Raw genomic sequence first — 27,294 nt, forward strand, 5'->3', positions numbered from 1 at the left:
CTCTCTCTCACTGCCTCTCCTTCTCTCAGTGGCTCTGACTTTAAATAAATAAATCTTTTTTTTTTTTTTTGACAGGCAGAGTTAGACAGTGAGAGAGAGAGAGAGAGAAAGACAGAGGGAAAGGTCTTGCTTCCTTTGGTTCACCCCCGAAATGGCTACTACGGCTGACGCGCTGCGCCGATCCGAAGCCAGGAGTCAGGTGCTTCCTTCTGGTCTCCCATGCGGGTGCAGGGCCCAAGCACTTGGGCCATCCTCCACTGCCCTCCTGGGCCACAGCAGAGAGCTGGACTGGAAGAGGAGCAACCGGGACAGAATCTTGTGCCCTGACCGGGACTAGAACCTGGGCTGCCAGCGCCACAGGTGGAGGATTAGCCAAGTGAGCTGCGGCACCAGCAAATAAATAAATCTTTTTTTTTTTTTTTTTTAAGATTTATTTATTTATTTGAAAGTCAAAGTTACATAGAGAGAGGAGAGGTAGAGAGAGAGAGAGAGGTCTTCCATCCGTTGGTTCACTCCCCAGTTGGCCACAGCGGCTGGAGCTGTGCTGATCCGAAGCCAGGAGCCAGGAGCTTCTTCCGGGTCTCCCACATGGGTGTGGGGGCCCAAGGACTTGGGCCATCATCTACTGCCTTCCCAGGCCATAGCAGAGAGCTGGACAGGAAGTGGAGCATCTGGGTCTTGAACCAGCGCCCATATGGGATGCTGGCGCTTTAGGCCAGGGCGTTAACCCACTGAGCCACAGCGCCTGCCCCCAAATAAATAAATATTAAAAAAAAAATTAAGTTGGGCCTAGCCTGGTTTTGCTGGCTTTAAAAAAAATCGTAAGTAAGATAAAAATATTTTGGGTTGGTGTTGGCACAGTGGGTTAAGCCACTGTGTGTAGCATTGGCACCTCATGTGGGCACTGGTTCGAGTCCTGCTGTTTCATTTCCAATCCAGCTCCCTACCAATGTGCTTGAGAAAGCAGCAGAGGATGGCTCAAGTGGTTGGGCCCCTGCACCCATGTGGGAGCCCTGGAAGAAACTTGTGGCTTTGGCCTGGCTCAGTCGCAGCCATTGTGACCATTTAGGGAGTGAAATAGTGGATGGAAGACCTCTTTCTCTAACTTCTTCTTTCTCTCTCTAACTGCTTTTCAAATAAATAAAATTTTAAGAAAAATGTTTCTTTTCAGATAAATATCTCATTTTGAAAATAACTTCTACCCATTACTGAAATGAAATAGTAAAACAGGTTTGTTGTAGAGAAAAAAACACTTTGAAGCTTAAGTCTTCTTCCTTGAGATTGAAGTTTTCCCTCTTTTTTACAGGACACCTTACAGGAAAACATGAGAGACATTTCTCCATCTCAGGGTGCCCACTCTATCACAACCTCTCAGCTGATGAATGCAAGGTACTTGTGTTCTCACTCATTCCGCATACGCTTGTCGAGTGCTTGCTCGCTGGGCACTTTGCTAAACACTGGGGATTACAGTGATGAGCAAGGTGGGAAAGTTCTTTGTTGTTGTATCTAACCCAGGAAACATAAAGGAACAACTGTCTTTTAGAAAGATAGTTGAACAGACAAGTAGAAAACTTACATTGAAAGAAATTAACAAGGAGATTATAGAGTACTTGGAACATCAACCACCAGTACATTGATACATTTTCCATTGAGAATTGACTTCAAAGATTAATAGGGACACATGTGACCTCAGTATTTATGCAGTAGGTTCTCTTATAAATCTATGAAATCATTTTGCTTTTTAAATTTTTTTCATAATTCTTTTCCTCTTTTCTCCATTTCTGCAGAATACTTTTTTCCTTTTTCTTACTCTTAATCACACTTACGCTTGGCTAATTCATTTAAGATCTTGAAAACTACAGTTCCTAAATAACCTTTGGGAATTGGGGATAAAGTTGTTAGGAGTAAAGGCCAAGATCCTATATTTTATATTCCTGTATAGGTTTCCGCTAGCGAAGGTGAATAACTAATTGTAGGGAAGCAAGAGTTGAAAAGGGTAACTAAATGGACTGTTCAGGAGTGTCTAGACAGGTTACCCAAACTGCATGCAGTCCTTGGGGTGTTTATTGTTCCCTTGCTAATGAAGCCAGCATCTCAGACTTATCCCTATCTGTGCCAGTGCTGTTTTGAGGAAAATTAGATTCCCGGGGTGTTAATTCTTGATTCAGGGGTTTGTTCTCTTGTTTGCAAGTAGACTACAGTAGGGGTAAAACTTCTTCCTGTGTTGGGTCTTTCAGCAAAATGGAGTGCTTCCGGTACTGAGGTGGACTACAAGGCTGAGGACCCTGTTCCTATTTTTCTTCATTCCAAATTCTTTGTAAACAAAGCAGTTTTCTTCCTGCTCTGTGTGGAGCTTCTCATTGTCTTCTCATTAGTCTGAGGCCAGACCGAAATAGGAGCAGCTCTGCCACTCTGCATCAGAGGCGGGCATTGGGAACTTCTTGGTCTGAAAATAACTGTGATGTTCCTGCAGGGCTGTCCTCTACTCTGTCTTCCAGTATGATGAGCTGAAATTGGGTTTACATCTCGTAAGGTAGAACTTTTCCTAAAAAATGTCTCTTCATTTTATTTGAAAGGCAGAGAAATAGACAGAAATCTGCCAAATGCCTGCAATGGTCAGGGTTGGGCCAGGCGAAAGCTGGGAGCCTAAGTGTGTGAGCCATCACCCACTGCTTCCCAGATGTGTCCGCAGGAAGCTGGTTTGAGAACAGACTTGGGACCTGACGCCAAGCACTCCAAAATGGCTGCAGACATCCCAGACAGGGTCCTCACTGCACCGAACACCTGCACCAAGCAGTTTCAGTCTGAGCAAGAAAATTCTGATAAAAGGAAAACATTCCTGGAGAGAATCTTGCCTCTTTAATTCCTTCTACTTCACAAGGGGAATTGGGCTCATTGCAATCCATCTTTACTACTGAAACATGTGTGGAGGAGCAGGAGAATTTTGGAAATAGGAAGTCTGTTGCGTTTAGAATCCCACATGGAAAGATTAGACTAATGGCTCACATTTATAAAAAGCTCCAGAGTTTTAAAAGCGCCTGCACATACAGGATTGTTCTTGAGTTTCTCAGTAAACCTTTGTGGTCAGTGATATTACCATTTTTATTCAATCATATATGTTTTTGTGGCTGCATGTGCCAAATACTTTACAGCTATCAGGATTCAATGAATAAAAGACTGCATTCAGGACTGGAGCTGTGGGGTAGCAGATAAGGCCGCCGCCTGAAACACCAGCATCCCATACAGGCACCAGTTCAAGTCCCGGCTGCTCTTCTGATCCAGCTCTCTGCTAATGTGCCGGAGGATGGATGGCCCAAGTCCTTGGGCTCCTGCACTCACCTGGGAGACCTTGATGAAACTCCTGGTTCCTGGCTTTGGCTTGGCCCAGCCTCAGCCATTATGGCCATTTGGGGAGTGAACCAACACTAGCTCTAGCTCTAGCTCTAGCTCTAGCTCTAGCTCTAGCTCCCACCCCCCCATCTGTAACTCTACCTTTCAAATAAATCTTTAAAAGGAGAAGAAAAAAAGGCAGTAAGAGTAGCTATTTTTGGAGTGAGAGAGCACTGATGTTGCCAGGTTGATCCAGGAAGACCTTCCTAAGGAATTGGAATTTGATCCGGGGCATGGGTAATGGCAAAGAGGCAGTTGTATTTGGAACTGGGAGAAGACAGTCTAAGCAGAAGAGCGAGCACAGTGGCCGTGAGGTGGGGATAAACTGTTGGGTTTGAGGGGTTGAGAGTCTGCTTGTGTGGCTGGAGCATGATGGGAAATGAAGAAGCAGGATCCATCCAGGTCAGGAATGACCTTGCAGGCCTTGGCAGAAGGAGTATGTTTTTATCCTCATAGCAGTGGGAAGCGTTTGGAGGGCTTGAACAAAGGCATAATATAATTTTTTTAAAGATTTTTTTACTATTTGAGAGGGAGTTACAGACAAAGAGGGAGAGATAAAGATCTTTCATCCCCAAATGGCCACAACAGCCAGAGCTAAGCTGAGCTGAGCTGATCCAAAGCCAGGAGCCTGGAGCTTCCTCTGGGTCTTCCATGTGGGTGCTGGGGTGCAAGCACTTGGGCTATCTTCCACTGCTTTCCCAGGCCATGAGCAGAGAGCTGGACAGGAAGAGGAGCAGCTGGGACTTGAACCGGCATGGGCACTGGCGCCGCAGGTGGAGACTTAGCTCACTATGCTACAGCGTTGGCCACCATAATATAATTTCTTGAACTTTTACAAAGTCACAGCTTGCTGGCATATGGAAAGTGGACCGTGGTGGCAAGGGTTGCCGTGGGGCACAGTGATTGGAAAGTTGCTCCGACAGTGGATGGTTGTGTGGACTCACGGTGTCAGTGGAGATTCTTAGTATAGCTTTGGTTCAAGATGTAATTTGGAGGGGAGCATGCTGCTAGACCAGCGGGTAGATTCAGTGTGAGAGAGGAGAATCAAGGATGACATTCTAGTTTTTAATCAGTTGTTTACATAGCGTCGCCATTTGTAGATACCTAATCAGTTGTTTAGATAGTGTTGCCATTCGTAGATACCAAGAAAATTTGGGGTCGGGCATGTTTGTGGGGCATACTACTGTTTCTGTTTTGGCTACGCACAGTTATTGTGAGGTTGAATAGGCAATTGAATATGAGTCCTCAATCCATAGATGATGAAATGGAAACTATTGAGAGTGTTTTCTCTGTCTTGTGTCAAGTAACTACAGAATTCTGTATATAGAGTTGAACCTGGATTTTGTTGTTTGTTTTTTTGGTATCCTTTACTCTGTTCTTGCACTTCTGCAGTTTCTTAGCTATTTCACAGTGGAAAGGGATCCAGTCTTGGAATCATCAAACTTAACTAAAATCCTAACTTACCACCAATTTCTGTGACCATGTCACTTCTCTAATTCTCAGTTAATGGCTGAGAAAGCCAAACATGAAGCTTGCATTCTTTTCTTAAAGGGATTGTGGTTAAGTTTGAAGACCCTTTGAAAGTGAAAACATACCACAAATTCAAGGGATTATTATTGTATTCTTAATGCTTTAAGTAAACGTAGTCTTAGAAACAGGTGGATTTATTGACGTTGTTGATGGTTGCAGGTGAGAGCACAGAGCCGGGATAAGCAGATAGAAGAAAGGATGCTGTCCCACAGGCAAGATGACAACAACAGGCATGCAACCAGGCACCAGGTATGGGCCTTGTAAAGCACTGGCCACTCACAGTGGGAGAGCCGTGACTGGGATCTCCTTTGCCCCATGACTGTCATTAGACACACTTGTGCCTCTTGTTCCAAGTCTCAATAACTGGTCTTATAGTCATGAACTCAGAATCATGTTGCTTTGCAGATAGTAAATTTTTAACTTCTACTTTATAAATGAAGGAATCGTCGTCCTATCTGTAATGGTAATAGTAGTAGCAGTAAAGATGATTTTGGTTCTCTGAAGGTGTACTCTTGCTCCTTCATTTCCTCATTTTGCATCCTTTTTTAACCCATTGTAGTTTGCCTTCAGACCTCTCCTCTGCTAGCACGTTTCCAAGTTCACTTGACACTTGCTGACTGTGTCATTTTTCTTCTTTCCTTGATTTCCGAGAAGTGTCCTTGCTCTGTCCTAATCCTCCTTCCGCCTCTGTGAACAATCATGTAGCTTTGATTGCCCTTAATTCCTTATTCTCTGAATGCCCTTGGTCTTACTCTTGCTGTTTCCTGCCTGTGCCCCATACCTGCGTTTATCCTTCAAGACCTTGTGCAGCCCTCAGCTGTGGTAGGGGCTCTTCCAGGTCTTCTCCACCACTAGTGAATTTCCTTCTCATCATTCCCACTGTAATGTTCGCAGTCCTAGCTTTCATCATCTGGTGTTCGTAGACCATCATCTAGGTGTCTGGTCTTGCTGTTAGGTCATAGGTGGGTAGATGAGGAAGCAGTTTAGCTTTGAATCCATACGATGTGAATTTGAATGATTCTGTTACCCTGGCTCATTTTCCTGGGCAGATCAGCTGACTTCCCTCAGCTTTATTTCCTTGTTAATACAAAGAGGTGAATGAGGCCTGCCTGGCAAGGGAGTCCGCTGATTTCTGTTGGTAAAGCTTCTGTCTCCAGTGGTTGGCAGGTAAAAAGCCCTCAGTAAGAGGCAGCTACCTTTTCTTCATTGTCTGTTCAGGGTTTTATTCTTAACCAGTTTGTCTGCTTTTGTTTATTTTAATATAACTCTTAATCAGATCAGTAAGCATGATTTGGAAAACAGTGAGCATTCTTAAATATTTATTGCATTGCAGTTATCTTTGTTTTATTCCTGTTGCTTTGGTGGAGATGTTGTTCCTTAATTCATGATAAAATAAGTTTGCGTTCCTGAACCCATATGTAACTGGGAATAGGAATAGTGATTTAGATGATGAAGGAGCCTAATACTTTCGGATTTTTAAATTGCTGTATTATTCAGTGTAGTTGTAACATTTCTGGTGTTTTTCCCCCTACCTTTATTTATTATTATTTTTTAATGCTTGGTCTTTCATTTTGAAGCTTTATCTTGAGTTATCTGGCTGGCTTCTCACTTTTCACTGTTTTCCTTTTAGGCCCCCACCGAGAGGCAGCTGCGATATAAGGAAAAGGTGGCTGAACTCAGGAAGAAAAGAAACTCTGGCCTGAGCAAAGAACAGAAAGAGAAGTATATGGTGAGGAGGAGTTAATTGTTTCGTTAGCAGGAACTCTGCTCTTACAGCTGGTTCCTTGTGCTTTCTAAGCCTCTGCCTTTCAGACTTGTAGTTCAGTGTTCTCACTCCAAGGGAACAGGAAGTGAACACCAGGTGACTTTTCTCTGCAAGTGTGGAACTTACAGTAATCCCCCAAAACTGGGCTGGTGAGACTGGAAACAGGAGGCCTTAGAAAAGTGAAATACAGTTCACTAAATTTTAGTTGATTTTAACTTATTTAGAAGGGATGGGCATTGTGGTACGGTGAGCTAAGACACAGCCCAGCCGGCGCCGCAGCTCACTAGGTTAATTCTCCGCCTTGCGGCGCTGGCACCCCGGGTTCTAGTCCCGGTCGGGGTACTGGATTCTGTCCCGGTTGCCCCTCTTCCAGGCCAGCTCTCTGCTGTGGCCAGGGAGTGCAGTGGAGGATGGCCCAAGTACCTGGGCCCTGCACCCCATGGGAGACCAGGATAAGTACCTGGCTCCTGCCATTGGATCAGCGCAGTGTGCCGGCCGCGGCAGCCATTGGAGGGTGAACCAACGGCAGAGGAAGACCTTTCTCTCTGTCTCTCTCTCTCACTGTCTAACTCTGTCTGTCAAAAAAAAAAAAAAAAAAAAACAACCAAAAACACAGCCCAGACATCCGCGTCCCGTATTGAGAGTCCAGGGATCAAATCCTGCCTCCGCTTTTTTTTTTAAATTAATTAATTAATTAATTAATTTGACAGGCAGAGTGGACAGTGAGAGAGAGAGACAGAGAGAAAGGTCTTCCTTTTGCCGTTGGTTCACCTTCCAATGGCCGCCGTGGCCAGCGTGCTGTGGCCGGCACACTGCACTGATCCGAACTGCCTCCGCTTCTGATCCAGCTTCTTGTCAGTGCACCCAGGAAGCAGCAAATGGTGGCTTTAATACTTGGGTTCCTGCTACCCAAGTGGACTACATGGATGGAGTTTCTTGGCTCCTGGCTTTGGCCTGGTCCAACCCTGGCTGTTAGGGACATTTAGGGAGTGAACTAAGAGATGGGAGATTTCTTATCTCTCTGAACTTTCCTTTCTTTTGTTTTGTTTTTCAAATAGATAAGTAAATAGAACCTTAAAAATACAGAAGAAAAAAACCTCATTTTTAGTGTTTTTTTTTTTTTTTTAAGATTTTATTTATTTATTTGAGAGGTAGAGTTACAGACAAAGAGAGGGAGAGAGGGAGAGCAAGCGAGAGCAAGAGCGAAGAGCGAGAGAGCTTCCATCTGCTGATTCACTCCCCAGATGGCCGCAACCACTGGAGCTGGGCTGATCCAAGACCAGGAGCCAGGAGCTTCTTCTGGGTCTTCCACACAGGTGCAGGAGTTCAAGCACTTGGGCCATTTCCCACTGCTTCCCCAGGCCATAGCAGAGAGCTGGATCAGAAGAGGAGCAGCCAGTGCTAGAACTGGCACCCATGCTGCAGGCAGAGGCTTAGCTCACTATGCCACAGCACCAGCCCCAAGATTAATTTTATTTATTTGAAAGGCAGAATTAGAGAGGGAGAGACAGAGGGGAGAAAGGTCTTCCATCCACTGATTCACTTCCCAAGTGGCTGCAACAGCTGGGGTTGGGCCAGGCTGAAGCCAAGAGCTCTTCTTCCAGGTCTCCCATGTGGGACCTGGGGCCCAAGCACCTGGGCTATGTTCTGCTGCTTTCCCAGGCGCATTAGCAGGGAGCTGGATCGGAAGTGGAGTAACCGGCACTCAAACCTGCACCCAGATGCGATGGTGGCGCTGTAGGCAGCAGCTTAACATGCTGTGCCACCGTGCCAGCCCCCTATCTTAGTGTATTTTTAAAAATTGCTTATTTGAGAGATAGAAACTGATAGGCAGAGAAAGAGAGTGCGTGAGCTTCCGTACACTGGCTCACTTCCCAAATATTAACAGTGTCCCTTAGCCAGGGCCAAAATTTGGAGCCGGGTACTCAATCCAAGTCTCCCACGTGGGTAGCAGAAATTCATTCACTGGAACACTCACCACTGCCTACCAGAGTCTGCATTAGCAGGAAGCTGGAGTCATGAGCCAGCAACTATTGAACCCAGAAATTCCAATATGAGATGCAGGAATCTTGACCGCTAAACCAAATGCCCACCTCCAGAATTTAAAATTTTAAAACCTCAATCCATAGTTGCTTGTAAACTGTGCTGTAATTTTAAAGGATTAAATTTACTCACTAAAACAAACACTATGACTTTGAAAATGTCTCTAAACTTAAAATATTCAAGCTTAGCTATAGTCCACTTATTTTCATGGAAAAATGATTTTCCTGCCAGATCAAAGGCATTAAATAACGGGTACTGTAATAGTTTTTTGGTAGTACTTTAACATTTAGATTAAAACTAAATAGTACTTTAACATTTAAAGTAAATTTAAATAGTTACAACCAACTTTAAAAATAACAGACAATTGTAATAGAGGATATGGAACAATTAAAAGTGTACAGAAGGGGCCAGCACTATGGTGAAGTGGGTTAAGCCGGCACCTGCTGTGCCAGCATCCTATATGGGTGCCGGTTTGGTTGGAATGCTGGCTGCTCCACTTCCGATCCAGCTCTCTGCTGTGGCCTGAGAAAGCAGTAGAAGATGGCCCAAGTCCTTGGGCCCCTGCACCCACATGGGAGACCCAGAAAAAACTCCTGGCTCCTGGCTCTGGATCGGCCCAGCTCAGACCGTTGTGGCTATTTGGGGAGTGAACCAGCGGATGGAAGACCTCTCTCTCTTTCTTTTTCTCTCTGCCTGTTCCTCTCTGTAACTTTGCCTTTCAAATAAATAAATAAAATCTTTAAAGAAAAAAAGTATACAGAAGAAAACATTGATCCAACTAATTAAAAATAACCACAGCTAACATTTGGGATATTTCTTGGCCTTTCATATAAGATATACTTTACACGATTAGGCTCTTACTATATGTAGTGTTTGGGTTCTGTCTTTTCACTTAAACATTGTAAACTAATTTCCTTGTTTCATTAAAGATTCTTAAAGAAAATGTCTTGCTTAAAATTTGGTGTGTTTAGGTAAGAATTTATTTTATTATAAATGTATTAATCCATGCTTATTATTGAAAATACTAAAAGTAGAGGGTCTGAATTTATTTCCTTGAAAGGCTGAGAGACAGACACACACAGAGGTCTTCCATCTGCTGGTGCATTCTCAGTGCCTGCAACAGTGAGAGCCAGGGCAGGGCAGACTAAAATCAGTGGCAGGGACTCAAGGCTCAGCTATTTGAGCCACTACCTGCTGCCTCTCACAGTGCCAGTTGGGAGGCAACTGGATCAGAACTGAAGCTGTGATTCAAACCCAGGCATCTGCTATGGAATGCAGGTGTCCCAAGTGGGATGTTAACCATTGAGAATAAAAGTTCTAATAAAAAATTGTCCTCCAATATACAAACCACTTTTCAGCATTTTGATTTATGGTCTTTTCAGTCTTTTTCTGATGCTTATTTTTATATAAAATTGGAATGCTTTCCTCTTTAGTCATTGATAAATTATTAAATGTGTGGTTTATGAATAAACAGAGCTTGGCTTCACTAAGACCAAAATATGCCAAACTGTATTTACTTTTTTGGCAGTCATCACTGTCTTGGAAATGATGACTTTATGAATGGATGCAGGCCAATGTGATATGAATGGTAGATTGTGGAGTGAATTTGTAGCTAAATACCTAGGTTTGGAGAGGGAGAACTCTAAAAATGGGCTGTAGGGTACTAGGTTGTATACTTGCCCTGTCTTGTTCAGTATTTTTATCTGCAAGTTGAAGTGCAATAATACAATGATACTATTTATTGGGTGATGATGATGCTGCCTAAGTTTTATAGTAACTGTATATAATGGGTGGTATTTCACTTATTTTATATAAAAACTTGGGTTTATGTAAAAATTTGAGACTTGGGTAATTTTCCCAAGATCAGACAGGTAGAAAGAATATCTGAAGTAAAATTTCTTGAGTTTTTTTTTTATTCTTTTTTTTTTTTTAATGTTTATTTTCATTTATTTGAAAGGCAGAGAGAGAGAGAGAGAATGTGAGAGCACAGTGGGTTCATTCCCCAAATGCCTGCAATGGCAGGTACTGGGCCAAGCTGAAGGCAGGAACTCCCATCAGGGCTGCTATGTGGGTGGCATCCAGGTCCTCCTCTCAGGGGGTGCATTAGCAGGAAGCTGGAATTGGAAACAGAGCCAGGACTCCTGATTTGGTTGCTAAACGTCCCTCTGATCTGCCCATCCCTCCTGAAATGTTTAATCCTGTAAACTTTTTTCAGTAATTGTGGAAAGGTTATTTGAACTCAACCTTCGTGATTAAAATGCTTAGAATCTGACTCTTAGATGAAAGTCCTAATTCAAAAAGATGTGTTGGCAAAAGGATTTGGGTTAACCAGAAGAAAGGTCCTGGTGAATGGCTTCTTCAAATGCTAATACATGTGTGGAATCTATTCTGCCGTTATCTCCCCTTCTCTGGGTGGGAGGTGGAGTCTGGGGAACCGAGTGGGAAGGGCTAGAACCAGAGATTTAAAAGCAAAGCTTCCCTAGAAGGAGTTCCTTCCTGAGAGAGGAGCCTTGCAGACACTGCCATGGTAAGATTTGAAAGCTATTTAATTTTCTATGACTTGAAACTTGGGTAATTTTACTGCTAGACGGTTAGTAAGTCTGTTACTACTATTGTTATTGAAGAATGCAGCCTGTTTTCCCTGTGCACTTAGAGTGGAGTTTGAAAGTGGGAGTATTACCCCTTCAGGGGCAGTGTCCTGGCAAATGCCGCAGTTCCCACAGGAGAATTTGCAAGGCGCTGCTTAGCTCAGCGGCCCATCCTCCCTGCAGACTTCATTTTCATTTAAAATCTTAAAAAGCTGAGGCTTGGAGAATCTGATCTGTGTTCTGTTTTTAAATCAGAAAGTTAGCTCAGAAGATTTCTTCCAGATCTCAGGATTCTAAGAATTTCTAGCGTGCTCTGCATCTGTTGTACTTTGATTTTTTGATCTTTGAGATCCCAGGCAGAGGAACGCAAGAGGTGAAGGAGCATTCTGTCCTCAGATTTGCCAGGAAGGGTAGGGGGTCTTCTGGCTTTAACCCAATAAATCATGTCTCGTGCATGATCCTTAGTACCTACCACGTAGGCACTAAAAATAGCTTACGGTTGTGGCTAGCATCGATTGAAGTGAGCCGATGACGTTTTTCTAAGCAGAGAGTGTCACGCTGTTATTATTTTCCTAGGAACACAGGCAGACCTATGGGAACACTCGGGAACCTCTCTTAGAAAACCTGACAAGCGAGTATGACTTGGATCTCTTCCGAAGAGCACAAGCCCGAGCTTCAGAGGATTTGGTGAGTAGTGAAACTTCCAAAGCTGAGGACCGCTTGTGAAGGGCGCTCAGAACGCCAGGAAAAGTTGGGAATTAAATGCCTTTTGCGGCTTGAGTCCTTTCCCCTTCCCCCAGCCATCCTGTCTAGACAATGCCCTTCCCATTCGTATTTAAAACTGATCACCCTCTTTTCCCCTTACTCTGCAATTTGTTCTTCTTTCTACCTCAACTGGAAGTTCCAGTTTAGCTGGCGGTAGGGGGGCTGGATGAGATGTAGGTGCCCCTTTGTTTCAGTTGGGAAATTTGCAGTTGTGAGATACCCATCACAGTGGAGCTTGCTTCTTGGAGGGAGTAAGGGAAAGGCTTTTGTCAGGTATTTCAGAATTAACCTTTGACACAGCCAAGTTTTACACACTAAGGTGGTTTTCTGATCAGATTGTTTCTTAGAATTGGATCCTACTTAGTTTTGATACCTTAGGCAGAATTCCTCACAGCTGCTTGAAGAAAGTTTCTTTGATTTTACAGATTAGATGTGTCCAGGGAAACACTGGACACCCCCACCCCGCCTTTTTTTTTTTTTTTTTTTTTTTTCCATAGAGTTACTTATTTGAAAGGCAGAGCCAACAAATAGTTCACTCCCCAAATGGCTGCAGTGGCCAGGGCTGGACCAGGCTGAAGCCAGGAGCTCCTGAAACTCCCACATGGGTGGCAGGGGCCCAAACACTTGAGCCATCTTCTGCTGCTTTCCCAGGTGCATTAGCAGGGAGCTGGGTCTGAAGCCAGACAGCTGGGATTCAAACCAGTGCTCTAACATAGGATGCTGGCAGCTGCTTAACCTGCTGAGCCTCTCTGCCGGCCCTTTTTTATAATATCAGACACTAGATGCGTTGAGAACTTGCAGGAGGCAGGATTGGTTGGTTGGGATAAGCTGCAGCTATTGCTGGTTTTTCTGTCCTGCTGTGGGTTGGGGCGTTTCCTAGCCAGCCTGTCAACAACTCTCCACCTGCTTATGCTTACAACCTCCTCCTGCAGCCAACTCACCCCTACTGAAGGGAGATAGATATCCAAAAGTATTTTCTACCTTGCAGAGTTCAGATTCCAGAATTAAATCGTCATCTCCAATGCAAAAATACTTTGTTAAAGGGTCTACTGTTTACTTTAAAAGTGGACCTTTTGGATGTGTCTCCCAGAGATTCACACTGCTGTGTGAAAGCTGAGATAAGTAGCACACGTTCTCAATAACCTCTTGTTTTTAGTGTTACATGTTGTGAGGGTGGGGAGTTTGTATCTGGTGGATTACCTTTAATCACTCGGTTTGGCAGATAAAAAATGTTGCCAAAGACTCATTCTGATGAGACTTAAGAGTTGGGTAGGGAGCACAGAAACCACTTTATTGAGATCTGTGCTCCGGACGGTGCAGAGAGCACCTTTTCTGTAAGCCTGCCTGGCTTCCATGCTTTTGTAGACCTCTGTAGTGTAGATTCTTCATGCACAAAAGCAGAATCTGTCTAGCCTAGGATGGTGGCAGGCACACAAGCTTACTAAGGGCCTTTAAAGACAAAGATGATAAATTCAACTCCTCTTTAACTTTTGTTTCTTCTTGGCAATAGGAGAAGCTAAGGCTTCAAGGCCAAATCACAGAGGGTAGCAACATGATTAAAACAATTGCTTTTGGCCGCTATGAACTTGATACTTGGTATCATTCTCCCTATCCTGAGGAATATGCACGGCTGGGACGTCTCTACATGTGTGAATTCTGTTTAAAATATATGAAGAGCCAAACAATACTCCGCCGACACATGGTAAGTTGCCTTGGGTTCTTTTCTCTTGCCCGCAATAGTAATGAGCCTTAGGATCTCCAACTTTTGTCCTAGAAATGATGTCTGTCCAGACAACTCAGTGGTCCACAAGTAGTGGGACAAAGGATAGCAATTAGAAAGCCCCATTTCCAGGCAGGGTCTTATAGTCTCACAGTCTGGTGGCACCCCTGGCAGCTGACAGCCCTTAGTCACCTCCTGTCCTGTGCATCTTCCTGTCTTCTCTCCTTGCTCCCTATTCTTCCCCATTTCTGCCTTGGAGTATGAATTGCTTCTGCCCTCCGTTTTTGTGTGTTCCAAACAACACAGGGGCTTAATTTGACAGAGCAGGGACAGCCTGCCTTAGCAGGTATCACTAGCTACTGGCATGGGCAGTGGATGCTCAGGAAATGAACACTTATCACTGAAGACAGCAGCCTGTGACAGATCATAGTGTTTACAGAGTGAATCTTTTGATGCCTTCCCCTAAAGCTGTTCAGTGTTTGTGGTTTCTGAATGTTCTTGATATTAAAATAGGAATAAAGACTTGCATTAATTAAATTAATTTATTTATAAGGTTTATCTTTATTTGAAAGGCAGAACAGCACAGAGAGGGAGACAGATCAATCTTCCATCTTCTGGTTCACTCCCCAAATGGCCGCAGTAGTCAGGTCTGGGGCAAGCTGAAGCCCGGAAATCCACCCTGATCTCCTACATGGGTGATAGGGGCCCAGGTACTTTAGCCATCACCTGCTGCTTTCCAGGGTGCACATTAGCAGGGAGATACATCAGAAGCTGAGCAGCTGGGACTTGAACCATATATGGGATGCCAGCATTTCAAGTGGTGGTTTGACCTGCAGAGCCACAGTGCCAGCCACTTATTTTATTGTCAACCCAAGTGTTTACTAGATGTTTTTGCAACTTGAAGCTAATTTTTTCCCCCTGGTTATGGAATAAAAAGTCTTAAAGGATATTTCTGCCATGGAGCAGGACAGAGAATCCTCTTGTTCCTGTAGTCACGATGAATTATAAGTTTGACTCAGGCCTTTTAGGGGAACTTCCTTCCCCTTCTGCTGTTTGTTTCCAGGATTTCTGACATACTCTTCTCCCCAGTGTGGTGATACTGCCTTTCTTTTCTTTTCTTTTTCTTTTTTTTTAATTTGACAGGCAGAGTTAGTGAGAGAAAGAGAGAGAGGTCTTCCTTCCATTGGTTCACCCCCCAAATGGCCACCACGGCCAGTACACTGCGCCGATCTGAAGCCAGGAGCCAGGTCTTCCTCCTGGTTTCCCATGTGGTTGCAGGGCCCAAGCACATGGGCCATCCTCCACTGCCTTCCCAGGCCACAGCAGAGAGCTGGACTGGAAGAGGAGCAACCGGGACTAGAACCCAGTGCCCATATGGGATACTGGTGCTGCAGGTGGAGGATTAACCAAGTGAGCCATGGCGCCGGCCCCTGATACTGCTTTTTGTGTTCCCCATTCTGGAGCACTTGATCTGTAGTATTGTGGCCCAGAACTGCTACTTTGAATTAAATCTCCAGACTCCAACATATCTGCCTTGTGTGGGGCTAGAATAACAGAGGGGAGGTGATAGCTGAGGACTGGTTGAAATACTGGGCTTGGGGAATAATGGTGGTGTGAGAAGGACAGGACACTGACACAGATTGCATACCAGCAGGATAAGTGAAACTTGGGTTTCTATTGATGTGGACTGCTACCATTTATGCTTTCCTTCTTTTTGTTTCTGATTCTTTAGCCAAAAGGACAAGAATCAAAAGAGAAAATGAGGGGTCTAGATAAATCTGAAGATCAAATAGGCATTCTGACTCTTTCAGGATCTCCTGCATTATATGAGTTATAAAAATCAAATTTCAGAAATACAAACTTAGTTTAATCCATGTCTGTTCTGATTCCTATTGCTTCAAGTGTAATTACTGAAATGGTCCTTCTTTGACTTTGCTTCTGTTTCTAAGCAAATAATTGTTGCAGAGCTAGCATGAGTAATGGGGAATTAGGAGCAAGCTGTAGGTGGAACTTTTTTAATTCATTTATTTGGAAGAGTGACAGAGAAAGGAGAGAGAGAGAGAAGGAGAGAGATCTTCTATCCACTGTATCATTCCCCCAGATAGCCACAATGGCTAGTGCTGGGCCAGGAACTAATAGCTTCATTCAGGTCTTTCATGTGGGTGGCAGGGGCCCAAACGCTTGGGCCATCCTCTGCTGCTTTTCCTAGGCCACCACCAGGAAGCTGGTGTGTGATTCCAGAGTTGACCAAAAGAATTATAAAAAATTGTTTATTCTATATGCACATACTTTAAAAAAATATTTTAAAATGTGTTTATTTAAGAGCTTTAAAGAGTTAGCCTTTTGTGCCAGCACTGTGGCATAGCAGGTTATGCCACTGCCTGCAATGCCAGCATCCCATAGGGGAACCTGTTTGAGTCCTGAATGCTCCACTTTCTATCTGGCTCCCTGCTGTTGTGCATGGGAAAGAGGCAGATAATGGCCCAAATGCTTGGTTCCCTGTACCCTCATGGGAGACCTGGCTCCTGGCTTCGGCCTAGCCCAGCCCTGGCCACTGCAGCCATTTAGGGAGTGAACCAGTGGATGGAAGACCTCTCTGTCTTTCTCCCTCTCTATGTAACTGCATTTCAAATAAATAAAACTTAAAAAGATAAAAGGGTTATCCATTTACAATGCTGGGTGACTGGCTGTGTTAACAGTGGTAGCAGGTGAGTGTGAGGAAGGGGGTGCCTTGTGCCCCCTTGTGGCCAAGTCCTCCTTGGCTTCCTGTTGCCACGTTGGCTTGCCACAGGGAGACCAACATTCTTTTATTTCTTTATATAACAAAGAGAACACATTTTGAGGGTAGTAGGGCATGATTTTTATCAAGGTAGTTGGTTTTCTAATCAGAAAAGAAGACCCTGGCGGTTAGATGATAATGAGAGGTTACTGGGAAAGGTGAAAATAAGATTTTCAGCAACTCTAAGCTGCTGGAAATAAGCTGCTTAAGAATTTCCTGTTGGTGTGCAGCGTTTGACAAGCAGGGGTATTTTCTTTTTCTTTTTTTTTTTTTATCTGGCTTTTATGTAGTGTGTGATTTTAATCTGGACTGAAATAGTGCAAGAATATAACCCAGAAAACTTGTTCTAAATTGCTGTAACAATGTCATGAATATATATTTGACTTTCAAAGCTTTTATTTGTTTTACTGGGGAAAAAAAAATCTCCCTTTTTTGCTGGATAAGTATCTCCCTCCACTCGTTAACCGAATGTGACCTCTGGTTCCTTCCCCCTTGTGAGAGGCAGTCTTGTCAGGAACTTTGATTGCTATGTCTGAACTCCATTCTATTGCAGGCCAAGTGTGTGTGGAAACACCCACCAGGTGATGAGATATATCGCAAAGGCTCAATCTCTGTGTTTGAAGTGGATGGCAAGAAAAACAAGGTAAGAAGCACTGACCCGAGAAAGAGGTGGCAGTGTTTACACTCACAGGTTTCTGAAGGAGTGTCCTTTGTGTCCCTCACATGTTTACGTCAAGGAGATAGAAACTGTCTATTTTGGCAGTAGGAGAGCTCTGTCTCATTAACAGTAATGCTGTGATCCTTAATTTGAGGCCTTAATCTGATAAGTTTAGGACTCACTGACCCACACCTGAACTGTTTCTTTGCTTCCAGATCTACTGCCAAAACCTGTGCCTGTTGGCCAAGCTTTTTCTGGACCATAAGACATTGTATTATGATGTGGAACCGTTCCTGTTCTATGTGATGACAGAAGCAGATAACACTGGCTGTCACCTGATTGGCTATTTTTCCAAGGTTAGCAGCATCTGGAGATTAACAAATGAATGGCCAGAGCAGGGTGCTCAGTGTTGGCGCATGGGTGCTCGAATCATGGACTGGAGAAGGTGGTGCCCTGGGCAACAGTGACAGTTCCTTCTTTAAAAGGGGGAGGGGACACCTGTGTGTGAAAGATTATTTAATGAAAATGTGCAATTCTTTATTGAAAGCTTCTGGTTTATTTATTTCTGAACTTATGCACTGGAGTTGCCTGTTTTTTTTTTTTTTTTTAAGATTTATTTATTTATTTGAAAGGCAGTTAAAGAGAGAGAGAGACCCATCTTCAGTCTGCTCGTTCACTCCCCAAATGGCTGCAACGGCTGGAGCTAGTCCAGGCCAAAGCCAGGAGCTAGGAACTCCTTCCAGATCTCATATAGTTGCAGGGGCCCAAGAACTTGGGCCATCTTCTGCTTTTCCAAGCTGTAGCAGAGAGCTGGATCAGACGTGAAGCAGCCAGGTCTTGAACCAGTGCCCATATGGGATGCCAGCACTGCAGGTGGTGGCTTTACCCCTAGGCCACAGTGCCAGCCCCATGGAGTTGCCTATTTGAAAGAATAAAAGATTTATTTAATTAAGAAGGACAGTTACAGGGAGAGGGGAAGGGAGAGACAGCTGATTCACTCCCCAGATGGTCACAATGACTGGGGCTGGGCTGGGCTAGACTGAAGCCAGGAGCCCAGAACTCCATCCGCGTCTCCCATGTTGGGTGGTAGGGGCCCACACATTTGGGCAATCCTCCACTGCCCTTCTAGGCGCATTCGCAGAGAGCTGGGTCGGAAGTGGAACAGCTGGTGCCCGTATGAGATGCCAGTGTGGCAGGCATGGTTTAATCTGTGCCACAATGCCATCCCCTGGAGTTGCCTATTAATTAACTAGCCCAGCCCCTCCCTTCTAGCCCTCAAGTCCACATCATACACTCCAACCCACTCTCATGGCTCTACCCTCTTCTGTTTTATCAGCTTAAAGCCGGGAATATATTCCTTTGGCCTGGTTCTTTAGCCAGGCAAAAGCACAGCCCCTCCTGTGATAATATGACTGTGCCTCTAAAGATCAAAAGCCAGATTTGGCTTATCACTTTAATACAACAACTTCCTTGAAATATGATTCTCGCAGTTTTTAAGTGTACCATTCAGGCCGGCACCGCGGCTCAATGGGCTAATCCTCCGCCTGCAACACCGGCACACTGTGTTCTAGTCTCGGTTGGGGCGCCGGATTCTGTCCCAGTTGCCCCTCTTCCAGTCCAGCTCTCTGCTATGGCCTGGGAGTGTAGTGGTGGATGGCCCAAGTACTTGGGCCCTGCACCCCATGGGAGACCAGGAGAAGCACCTGGCTCCTGGCTTCAGATCAGCGCGGTGTTCCGGCCGCAGCACGCTTGCCGTGGCGGCCATCGGAGGATGAACCAATGGCAAAAGGAAGACCTTTCTCTCTGTCTCTCTCTCTCACTCCACTCTGCCTGTCAAAAAAATAAAATAAAAAAATGAAGTGTACCATTCAGTGGTTTTTAGTATATTTACAAAGTGTGAAATCACACAATTTTCATTATCCCAGGAGGAAACCCCATACGCATTAATACTCACTCCCTATTTCCACCCAACCTCTCCCAGCCCTTGCATCTCTATAAATTCGCCTGTTCTGGATGTTTCACATAAATGAAATTGTACAATAGGGAGTTTAATTGTTTTTGGTCTCCTTCCAGAATGAGAACTTACTGTTTTGTTTCCTTCCTTTCTCTTCCAGTAAGCAGCCTTCTTTTGAAACACTGCTCTTAAAGAGAGCTACTGTAGGCTGATTCAGCAATCCGAACCCTCTTGCCCTGCTCTGTGCCCATAGAGACCCCAGAGGTGGCCCCCTTAAAATGAGATCGGAGGTTTCAGAGCTGGGGAGACCCTTGGGTTAATGATTTTGGCCATTATAAAGGGTGTAGATATAGATAGAACAGTTGCAAAACTGACAGCCATTACCCAGAACTGGCTAGCTGGATAGTTTGCAAATAGCCTTGTTTAGAATCCGGGGGAGTGCTGAAACCTTTGGTTCCAAATCCCGATGACCTACTCATCTGTTTGCTCTTGATTTTAGGAAAAGAATTCATTCCTCAACTACAATGTATCCTGTATCCTTACCATGCCTCAGTACATGAGACAGGGATATGGCAAGATGCTCATTGATTTCAGTAAGTGAAACTGCTAAGTCATAAGCTCCACAAGGCAAGGATCTTATGAATCTTGTTTGCCTTTCTGATATACATTGAACACTCAATAAATGCGGAACCCTGAGTAGGTACTTGATAGGAGATGGTGAGGACGAAAAGGCACGCCCTTCGGGATTTTCCCAGTTTGAGACGTAAATAGAGCACATCCGTGCATAAGGCTACAAATCTGCTCCTTGATGTTAGGGATTTCACTTTTGTTAAGAACTTGTTCAGGGGCAGTGCATAAACCTGATAGAAACTGAGTACACACTCCACCCTCATTAATCATGGATTCTGTTTGCAAATCTGCCTACTCATTAAATTTGTGACCCCAAAATCTGTCATTTTCAAACATGCACCGCAAGATGTGTACATTCCTAGCTGAGCTCCCAATACTTTGTTTCAGCTTTCACACCATAAATAAGTGTTTGTCTTTGTTGTCTTAGTGCCATGTTTCCCGCGAGTTTGTGCTTTCTGATGGCTACTTAAAATGGCCCTTAGCATAGTGCTCAGGTGCCGTTTCGTGCTCCAAAGTGCAAGGCTGATGTGTCTACAGTGGCCGGATAAGCTGTCTTCAGGTGTGAGTTGCGGTGCTGTTGGCCAGGAGTTCAGTGTTAACGGAATCAATGGTATACATCAAATACGGTCTTCTGTACAGGAACATGTCAAATAAGATCATGAATTATGTATTGTTTGCTTGATGAACATGTGATCAGAGACTCAAAGGACTCCAATCCTGTATTTCCTAGGAGCAGTAGGTGGTTCAGTATTTGCTAATTCGGTGTTCTCTGTGAATACAGAACATAACCACTGTGAATAACAGAGAATCTGCTGTATATCATTCATTATTCGCTGTCAAGTGACTTACTATAATCAGAATTAGCCTTCCATGCCCTTTTTTGTTGTTGTTGTTGTTTTGGTTTTTTTTTTGTTTTTTTTTTGTTTGTTTTTGATAGGCAGAGTGGACAGTGAGAGAGAGAGACAGAGAGAAAGGTCTTTCTTTGCCGTTGGTTCACCCTCCAATGGCCGCTGCGGCCGGCGCACCGCGCTGATCCAAAGGCAGGAGCCAGGTACTTCTCCTGGTCTCCCATGGGGTGCAGGGCCCAAGCACCTGGGCCATCCTCCACTGCCTTCCTGGGCCACAGCAGAGAGCTGGCGTGGAAGAGGGGCAACCAGGACAGAATCCAGCACCCTGACCGGGACTAGAACCCAGTGTGCCAGTGCCTTTTTTTTCTTTTGAAGTTTTGTGAATTTCTTTGAGAGACAAAGTGACAGATCTTTCCTCCATTAGTTCACTCCCCAAATGCCTGAAACAGCCAGCACTGAGCCAGGTGGAAGCCAGGAGCAAGGAACTCCAGCAGGCCTCTCATGGGTGGCAGGAGCCCAGGTACTTGAGTCATCTGCTGCTTTCCCTGCTGGTATTACCAGGAAGCTGTGTCAGAAGCAGAGTAGCCGAGACTCGGCCCTGGGTACTGCAATAATGAGATGCAGGTGTCCTGGGTGGTGCCTTAACTTCCTGTGCTACAAAACTCAGCTCCTCTTTGATTTTTAAGCCACCAAAGAGGAGATTAATCAGGAAGTGGCATAATTCACTAAGGGAGGAGGGACTGGCTGTTTTTGAACAGGTGATACCTTTTCATAAACCTTATTTATGGAAGCTCTCTAGCATACACAGAGGTTGAATATGAATAACAGAGATTGCCTTGTTTTCATCACCCAAATTCTGTATTCTCACCTTCAGTTATTTTAGTATCTGTGAAAGATAGGTTTATTATACCTTAAGAGACACACATACCCTCCAAAAAAATCCAAAAACAATCCTTAGTATTGTAAACTGTAATATTCAGATTTGCCTAATTTTTTGATTTTTTTAACAATTATTTATACTCAGATCCAAGTGAAGTTGATTTTGAATTGGCAGAAGTGGCTTATAATTTCCCTTTTAATCTAAAAGCTCCCCATCTCTTTTCCCCTTGCTATTTTTGTTGTTGAGAAAAGCCAGGGTAGTTGTTGAGTAGTGTTTCCCAGATGATGAATTTTGCTGAATGTCTCCCTGTGGTGTTGCTTTATGTATTTTGCAAAATTTTGTATACCTCGACTTTTGGATGTATAGATGTCGTAACTAGAGACTTCTGCAGGTTTTTCATACCCTTTACTACTTCATAAGTGATGCTCAGATAATTTTAAAATTTAGAGCTTTGAAAAATGCAGAAAGCTATATAATGGCATAGCTTCCCATTTACCCTCTTCCAGAACATTCTGAAAAGGACCCTTGTTATTACAGTTTTAGTGAAACCTTCTCGAGTTTGCCTACTATAAGTAAACACACATAGACATTTTGTCTACACAAAGGCAGTGTGTTGTACATGACAGCCATACAGTAAGTACCTATTCCACTGAATGGCTGAAGCCTACCTGATGATGCCAAATGGACTGTCACCTTAAATCTCTGGGTATCCACACTGGTCTTTGCTGTTAGGATGAATTAGAGTTGCCAGAAAAAGTCTGTGTATTTGTTCCCTGGCAGGTTATTTGCTTTCCAAAGTGGAAGAAAAGGTTGGCTCCCCAGAACGCCCACTCTCAGATCTGGGGCTCATAAGCTATCGCAGCTACTGGAAAGAAGTGCTTCTCCGTTACCTGCATAATTTCCAAGGCAAAGAGATTTCTATCAAAGGTTGGTTTTTGACACTCTGGAGTGGTTGTATTGTTACCTAAGGCGCTAACTCCACTGAATATATTACAACTTTTCACTTGGCCCGGTTCAGGCTTTGTAACCTGTTCTGTGTTGCCTCTGAATGTGAGGGCAGAAGGCCCACTGAATGTGGACCACAGCAAAGTCCTCATCACTGCAGGGGCCTGGGATTTCAGAGCATCTGGCCCCTGGGAATGGTTATGGATTGGTCTCTGAAATCTGGAGTTGCTAACATTTTAGTTCTTTAAAAAGTCAAGAAGGAAAACTTTTCTTTGAATATTTTGCTACACGCAGGAGCTTTATTTTGGTATATATTTGACCATGATCTCTGGCCTAGAGTAGCTTCTTGGTAGACTGGTTATATGAGTGTTTTGTAAATTACTCCTGAACAATTCGGGTTGAGTATTGAAGATTCTAACCATGTGATTGCTAAAGGGCCGGGGCCTGTGCTTTTGGGCCGGCTCTCATTAGCTCTTCTGTTTCAGAAATCAGTCAGGAGACGGCTGTGAATCCCGTGGACATTGTCAGCACTCTGCAAGCCCTTCAGATGCTCAAGTATTGGAAGGGAAAGCACCTCGTTTTAAAGAGACAGGTAAGGTTCTTATCAGCTGATTGCTCCTCGCCTGCTGCTCCTTGAGGCTTAGCAGAGCAAAGGAGAGGCCTTTGTTTGCACGCACCTCTTCCCAGGTTTCATTTCTGTAGCTGGCAATGCTGTGATTATACTTATCTGCTACCTTATCTTGTCTGAAGCTTTTGGTAAGCTCCTCTTTGAAATGTGGAGGCACAAGTTAAGCAGCTTTATGGTGCGCCGCATTACTGTCATCTGATGGTTGTCTTAGATTGGAGAAAGTTGCCTCTCTGCACAGGGGAATTATCACAAACTCTAGGGCTTGTGGAAGTGATTTTAAGTCCTTTGAACAAATGCCACCTCAGCTTATGCCTGCTTTTAATTTTTTAGTTGACCATGTCTTACAAGGTTGGATGAATAATGATTTTTGGTTCTCTCTGTGGACATAGTAAAAAATGGATTAGGTAGGAAAGCAGTTTGAAAATGTGTTTATCCTTTTTTAATACGTTAATATTAATTAACCCCTTTCCTTCTTGGCTGATAGTCATTTTGGAATCTGTGCATCAGAGCGTCTCAGTTGAATGTGTGTAATACTTTGTCCTGTTGTTCTCCCCAGGACCTGATTGATGAGTGGATAGCCAAAGAGGCCAAACGGTCCAACTCCAACAAAACCATGGATCCAAGCTGCTTAAAATGGACCCCACCCAAGGGCACTTAAAGTGACCTGTCATTCTGAGCCAGCGAACCCCAGCAGTAGGAATCCGTACCCTAGGGATCTGTCTGTCATTTCTGTTGCTCTTGTGATTGGCAAGTACAGTATCCTTTGGGAAGGCCATCCCCCTCAGGACTGTCCTGGCTCCGACCTTTGTGTACACTGCAGACACTGGTTCTGAGGAACTGTTGTTTCGGCCTCAGTGAGGTTGCCTGGCTGGGATCTGTGTTCGACTCGACGCAGAGCCCTCATAGCACTGACCCAAGGAGTTCTGTTATGGTACTGTACCTGTCCAGTCACTGGTTCTCTCCTCACGTCCTCTAGCCCCATGAGGTTGTGTTGTGTCTCCTGAACTTTGTACTAGTGCTTCTCGCCACCCGGTCACCAGACCTCCAAATACGGTTGTTGCCAGCACCAGGGCCCTTCCGGTTCCTCCTGACGGACGTGTTCTGTGGAGGGGCAGGGCAGAGGTAGCACTTGGGAGTGAGTGTGTGTGAGTACTGGGGGGGTTCATTCACTTTGGATTTCATCTTGCTTTACATTTTTTTTCCTCCATTTTTATTGAAAGACATGTTTTTGATCAGTACGGGGCTGACCAGAGCCACATAGTTCCGAAGAGTTTCCCAGGGATTAGTTTTGGTAACATCACAGACTCCATCTTGAGGAGATGGAGAGAAGAATTAAGATTGTGTGTTTTGATTTTACCTGTGGGCAGGATTTTGGTGGAAAGGAATGGAAACTTCTTTTTGCCTCACCAAAAGTGCCCAGTCTTAAATGTTTTCTTCCCTGTTTACTTCCTGCCCTCTTTTATGTTTGCAGGTGCCAAAATAATTGACAGTTCTCCCTTCATGCAACATGTTAGCTCGTTAATTATACTGTAAAAGTCCTGCTCACTTGTTCAGCAGTACATAGTACTGTATGCCTGTACCAGGCAGAGTGCACCTGTGCTTGCACATGAGTTGCCCTGATTTTGTCCCAACATCCTGGGAGAATTTGGAAGTGACTGAAAATGACTCCTGTGTCGCAGCCTGTGACTCAGCGAGGCAGGATGGCCGCCCTTGCCAAGGTTTGCCTCTCTTTTCAGCAGTGCCTCACCCTCCCTCTAGAACGACAGTGTTTCTGCCCCTCCGAGAGCTCCCCCTCCACTTCCTTTTTGGGATTTGCCATCGTCTTCTGTTCTCTGGTCTCCTATTTCTGGTGTTGTTCAAGTGAAGGAGGAGATGTTCCCTCTAATTTCTCTCTAGCCCATTATAACCTGCTATCTTGGGGCAGCTTTTGATGTCTGACTTGTCACCCTTCCCAGCTTGGTCTCCTACAACACTGCTGTCTTCATGTGGCGCCCTCACCACAATCCCGACTCTGGTCATTTGTGCCTTTCTCTTGTCATCTCTGTACACTACTTATATTCACTGTGGGTCAGGGGAGCTAATTTTAAGCATGTTCAGTGGCAGCTCCCCTCCAGTTTCAGTGTCACTGTTAAAATTTATCCAAAAGCAACTTCACTGGGGGTTTTCTTAAGGGGTGAAGGCCTTTTACAGACGCTAAACCCTTCCCCACATGTGGTAGAATGTGCTCTTCTGTATTACTCCTCAATAAAGCATGTTCTCTGCTCAAGTCTGGTTTCATCCAGGGTTCTCATTTGTGTATGAAAATGATGTCGTTGACCTGCTGCTGATAGTAAATGCACTTGGGATTTGTTTTCTCTAGCCGCAAACTGTTGAGGGATGTGGTTTGTGGCTGTGGAATTTTTTCGACTCATGCAGACTATCTATAGAGGGAGTGCTAACTTTGAATTTGTCATTGCTGAAACACATTCAGTCTGCCTACCTGCAGCTCAGGCTCTTGTGTGTGCATGGCAATGACCAGTCAGTAGCTCATTCCTGTATTCATTGCCCTTTGGTTTGGGGGGCATTGGAACCAAGAAGAAGTTAGAATTAGGTGTGGGTACAGTCACTAACTTGTGGGACCTGGGCACAGGTGTATCCCTTCTCCAAGCACCAGTTGTGAGCCGTGTCTCCTCTAATCATTGGCACTCTGCCAAGATGAGATGACAGTGTTTCTGAAGGCCACTGTTTACCCAGTGCAGAAAGTGGGTGGCTAGAGGAGAGTGCATGGAAATTGTCTTTGCCAAACTGGTTTGCTCACAGTCTGCCCTAGTAGACAGGGTCTTCCTTTATAAGGCTAGGGTCCTTTTGGGGGTCAAGATGGCAAAAAGAAACTTGAGCTTATAAAAAGGCCTTTCTCGAATTATTTATTTGAAAGAGTTACATCTTCTGTCTGCTGGTTCACTCCCCAAATGGCCGCAATGGCCAGAGATGGGCCTGTAATGGTCCATGAGCTTCCTCTGGGTCTCTTTCATGGATACAGGGCCCCATTACTTGGGCCATTCTCCCTGCCTTCCCGGGTGCATTAGCAGGAAGCTGGGTTGAAGTGGAGCAGCCAGGACTTGAACTGGTGCCCATATAGGATGCCGGCACTGCAGGCTGGGGCTTTAGCCCGCTGCACCACAGTGCCAGCCCCCATGTTCATCTTTTCATAGGGTGAAGTGTGCTCAAATCTTGTTTTAAATCAGAAATTGTTCTCAGATTCTGAAGGAATTTGAAGTAGATGAAATGTACAAGAGGCTGGAATGCTGAGTGGTAAAGGCACTTGAGGGCGGGGCACAGTACTGATCTCCAGCTCCAATGATTGCCACCTCTAAAAATTGAAGGAAGGAAGTGGGCGGGTATTTGGGTGTTTGCATCCCGTTCCGGGGTGCCTGCCTTGCTGCAGATGCACATCCTGGGAGGCAGCAGGTGACGGCTCCAGGGGCTGGGTCCCTCCCACCTATGTGGGAGACTTCGATTGTGTTCCTTGTTCCCCGGGCACCTGGGGAGTAAACCAGCGGGTGAGAGCTCTGTCTCTCTGCCTGTCAGATGACATACAAAGTATTTAAAGTAAAAGGGAGATTTCTCTGGTGTACAGTCCTTACAGATGTGGGGACAATGTTCACTTCCCTTGGCAACCTCGAGGGAGACTCAAAGTCCTCTTTAATTCCTTTTTTATTTGCACAAAAGGAGCTCGGCTGCTTGGGCTCCTGCCTTAGCAGAGCGCAAGTCTGCAGTACTCCTGATCTAAGCTGGCACTCGCGCAGTGGAAGCACCTCTCCTGGAGCCGGGGGTGGGAGTGAGCAATGGCGCCAGGAATCCGCATTCTGCTCTGTCCAGATGGAAAGCTCACAGCCTCTTCTCTACCGTGTGCTTTACCTTTCTTGTTTCTTTAATGGTTTGTCATCCTCCCTTCTAATTAGATTTGCTTAACAGACACCCATGTTTCTTTCTTTCTAAAGATTCATTTATAGAGAGGAGAGACAGGTCTCCCATCTGCTGGTTCACTCCCCAAATGGCCACAATGGCTGGGGCTGGGCCAACTTGGAACCAGGAGCTTCTTCCGGGTCTCCAGCATCAGTGCAGGGCCCAAACACTTGGGCCATCTTCTGCTTGTCCAGGTGCATTAGCAGGGAGCTGGATTGGAAATGGA

General features: G+C 44.8%; 1 protein-coding gene across 7 annotated transcripts in view; it reads left to right on the plus strand.

Moving 5' to 3' along the window:
• Positions 1 to 25,389, plus strand: part of KAT7 (lysine acetyltransferase 7) — a 34,052-nt gene extending 8,663 nt beyond the window's left edge. For 5 of the 7 annotated variants that reach the window (XM_002719300.5, XM_051824871.2, XM_070060835.1 and 2 more), the window contains 11 exons: positions 1,307 to 1,389; positions 5,080 to 5,169; positions 6,551 to 6,649; positions 11,893 to 12,003; positions 13,592 to 13,783; positions 17,134 to 17,223; positions 17,454 to 17,594; positions 19,692 to 19,785; positions 22,331 to 22,477; positions 22,981 to 23,087; positions 23,680 to 25,389. In XM_002719300.5, coding sequence (XP_002719346.1) covers positions 1,307 to 1,389; positions 5,080 to 5,169; positions 6,551 to 6,649; positions 11,893 to 12,003; positions 13,592 to 13,783; positions 17,134 to 17,223; positions 17,454 to 17,594; positions 19,692 to 19,785; positions 22,331 to 22,477; positions 22,981 to 23,087; positions 23,680 to 23,781 — 1,256 coding nt within the window. In that variant the 3' untranslated portion in view covers positions 23,782 to 25,389. The remainder of the gene's footprint in view (positions 1 to 1,306; positions 1,390 to 5,079; positions 5,170 to 6,550; positions 6,650 to 11,892; positions 12,004 to 13,591; positions 13,784 to 17,133; positions 17,224 to 17,453; positions 17,595 to 19,691; positions 19,786 to 22,330; positions 22,478 to 22,980; positions 23,088 to 23,679) is intronic. The other 2 variants (XM_002719299.5, XM_070060834.1) reach the window with 1 other exon arrangement.
• Positions 25,390 to 27,294: the final 1,905 nt, after the last annotated feature.

The sequence above is a fragment of the Oryctolagus cuniculus genome, chromosome 17 (genome assembly GCF_964237555.1).
Source record: "Oryctolagus cuniculus chromosome 17, mOryCun1.1, whole genome shotgun sequence".
NCBI classification, from domain to species: Eukaryota; Metazoa; Chordata; class Mammalia; order Lagomorpha; family Leporidae; genus Oryctolagus; species Oryctolagus cuniculus.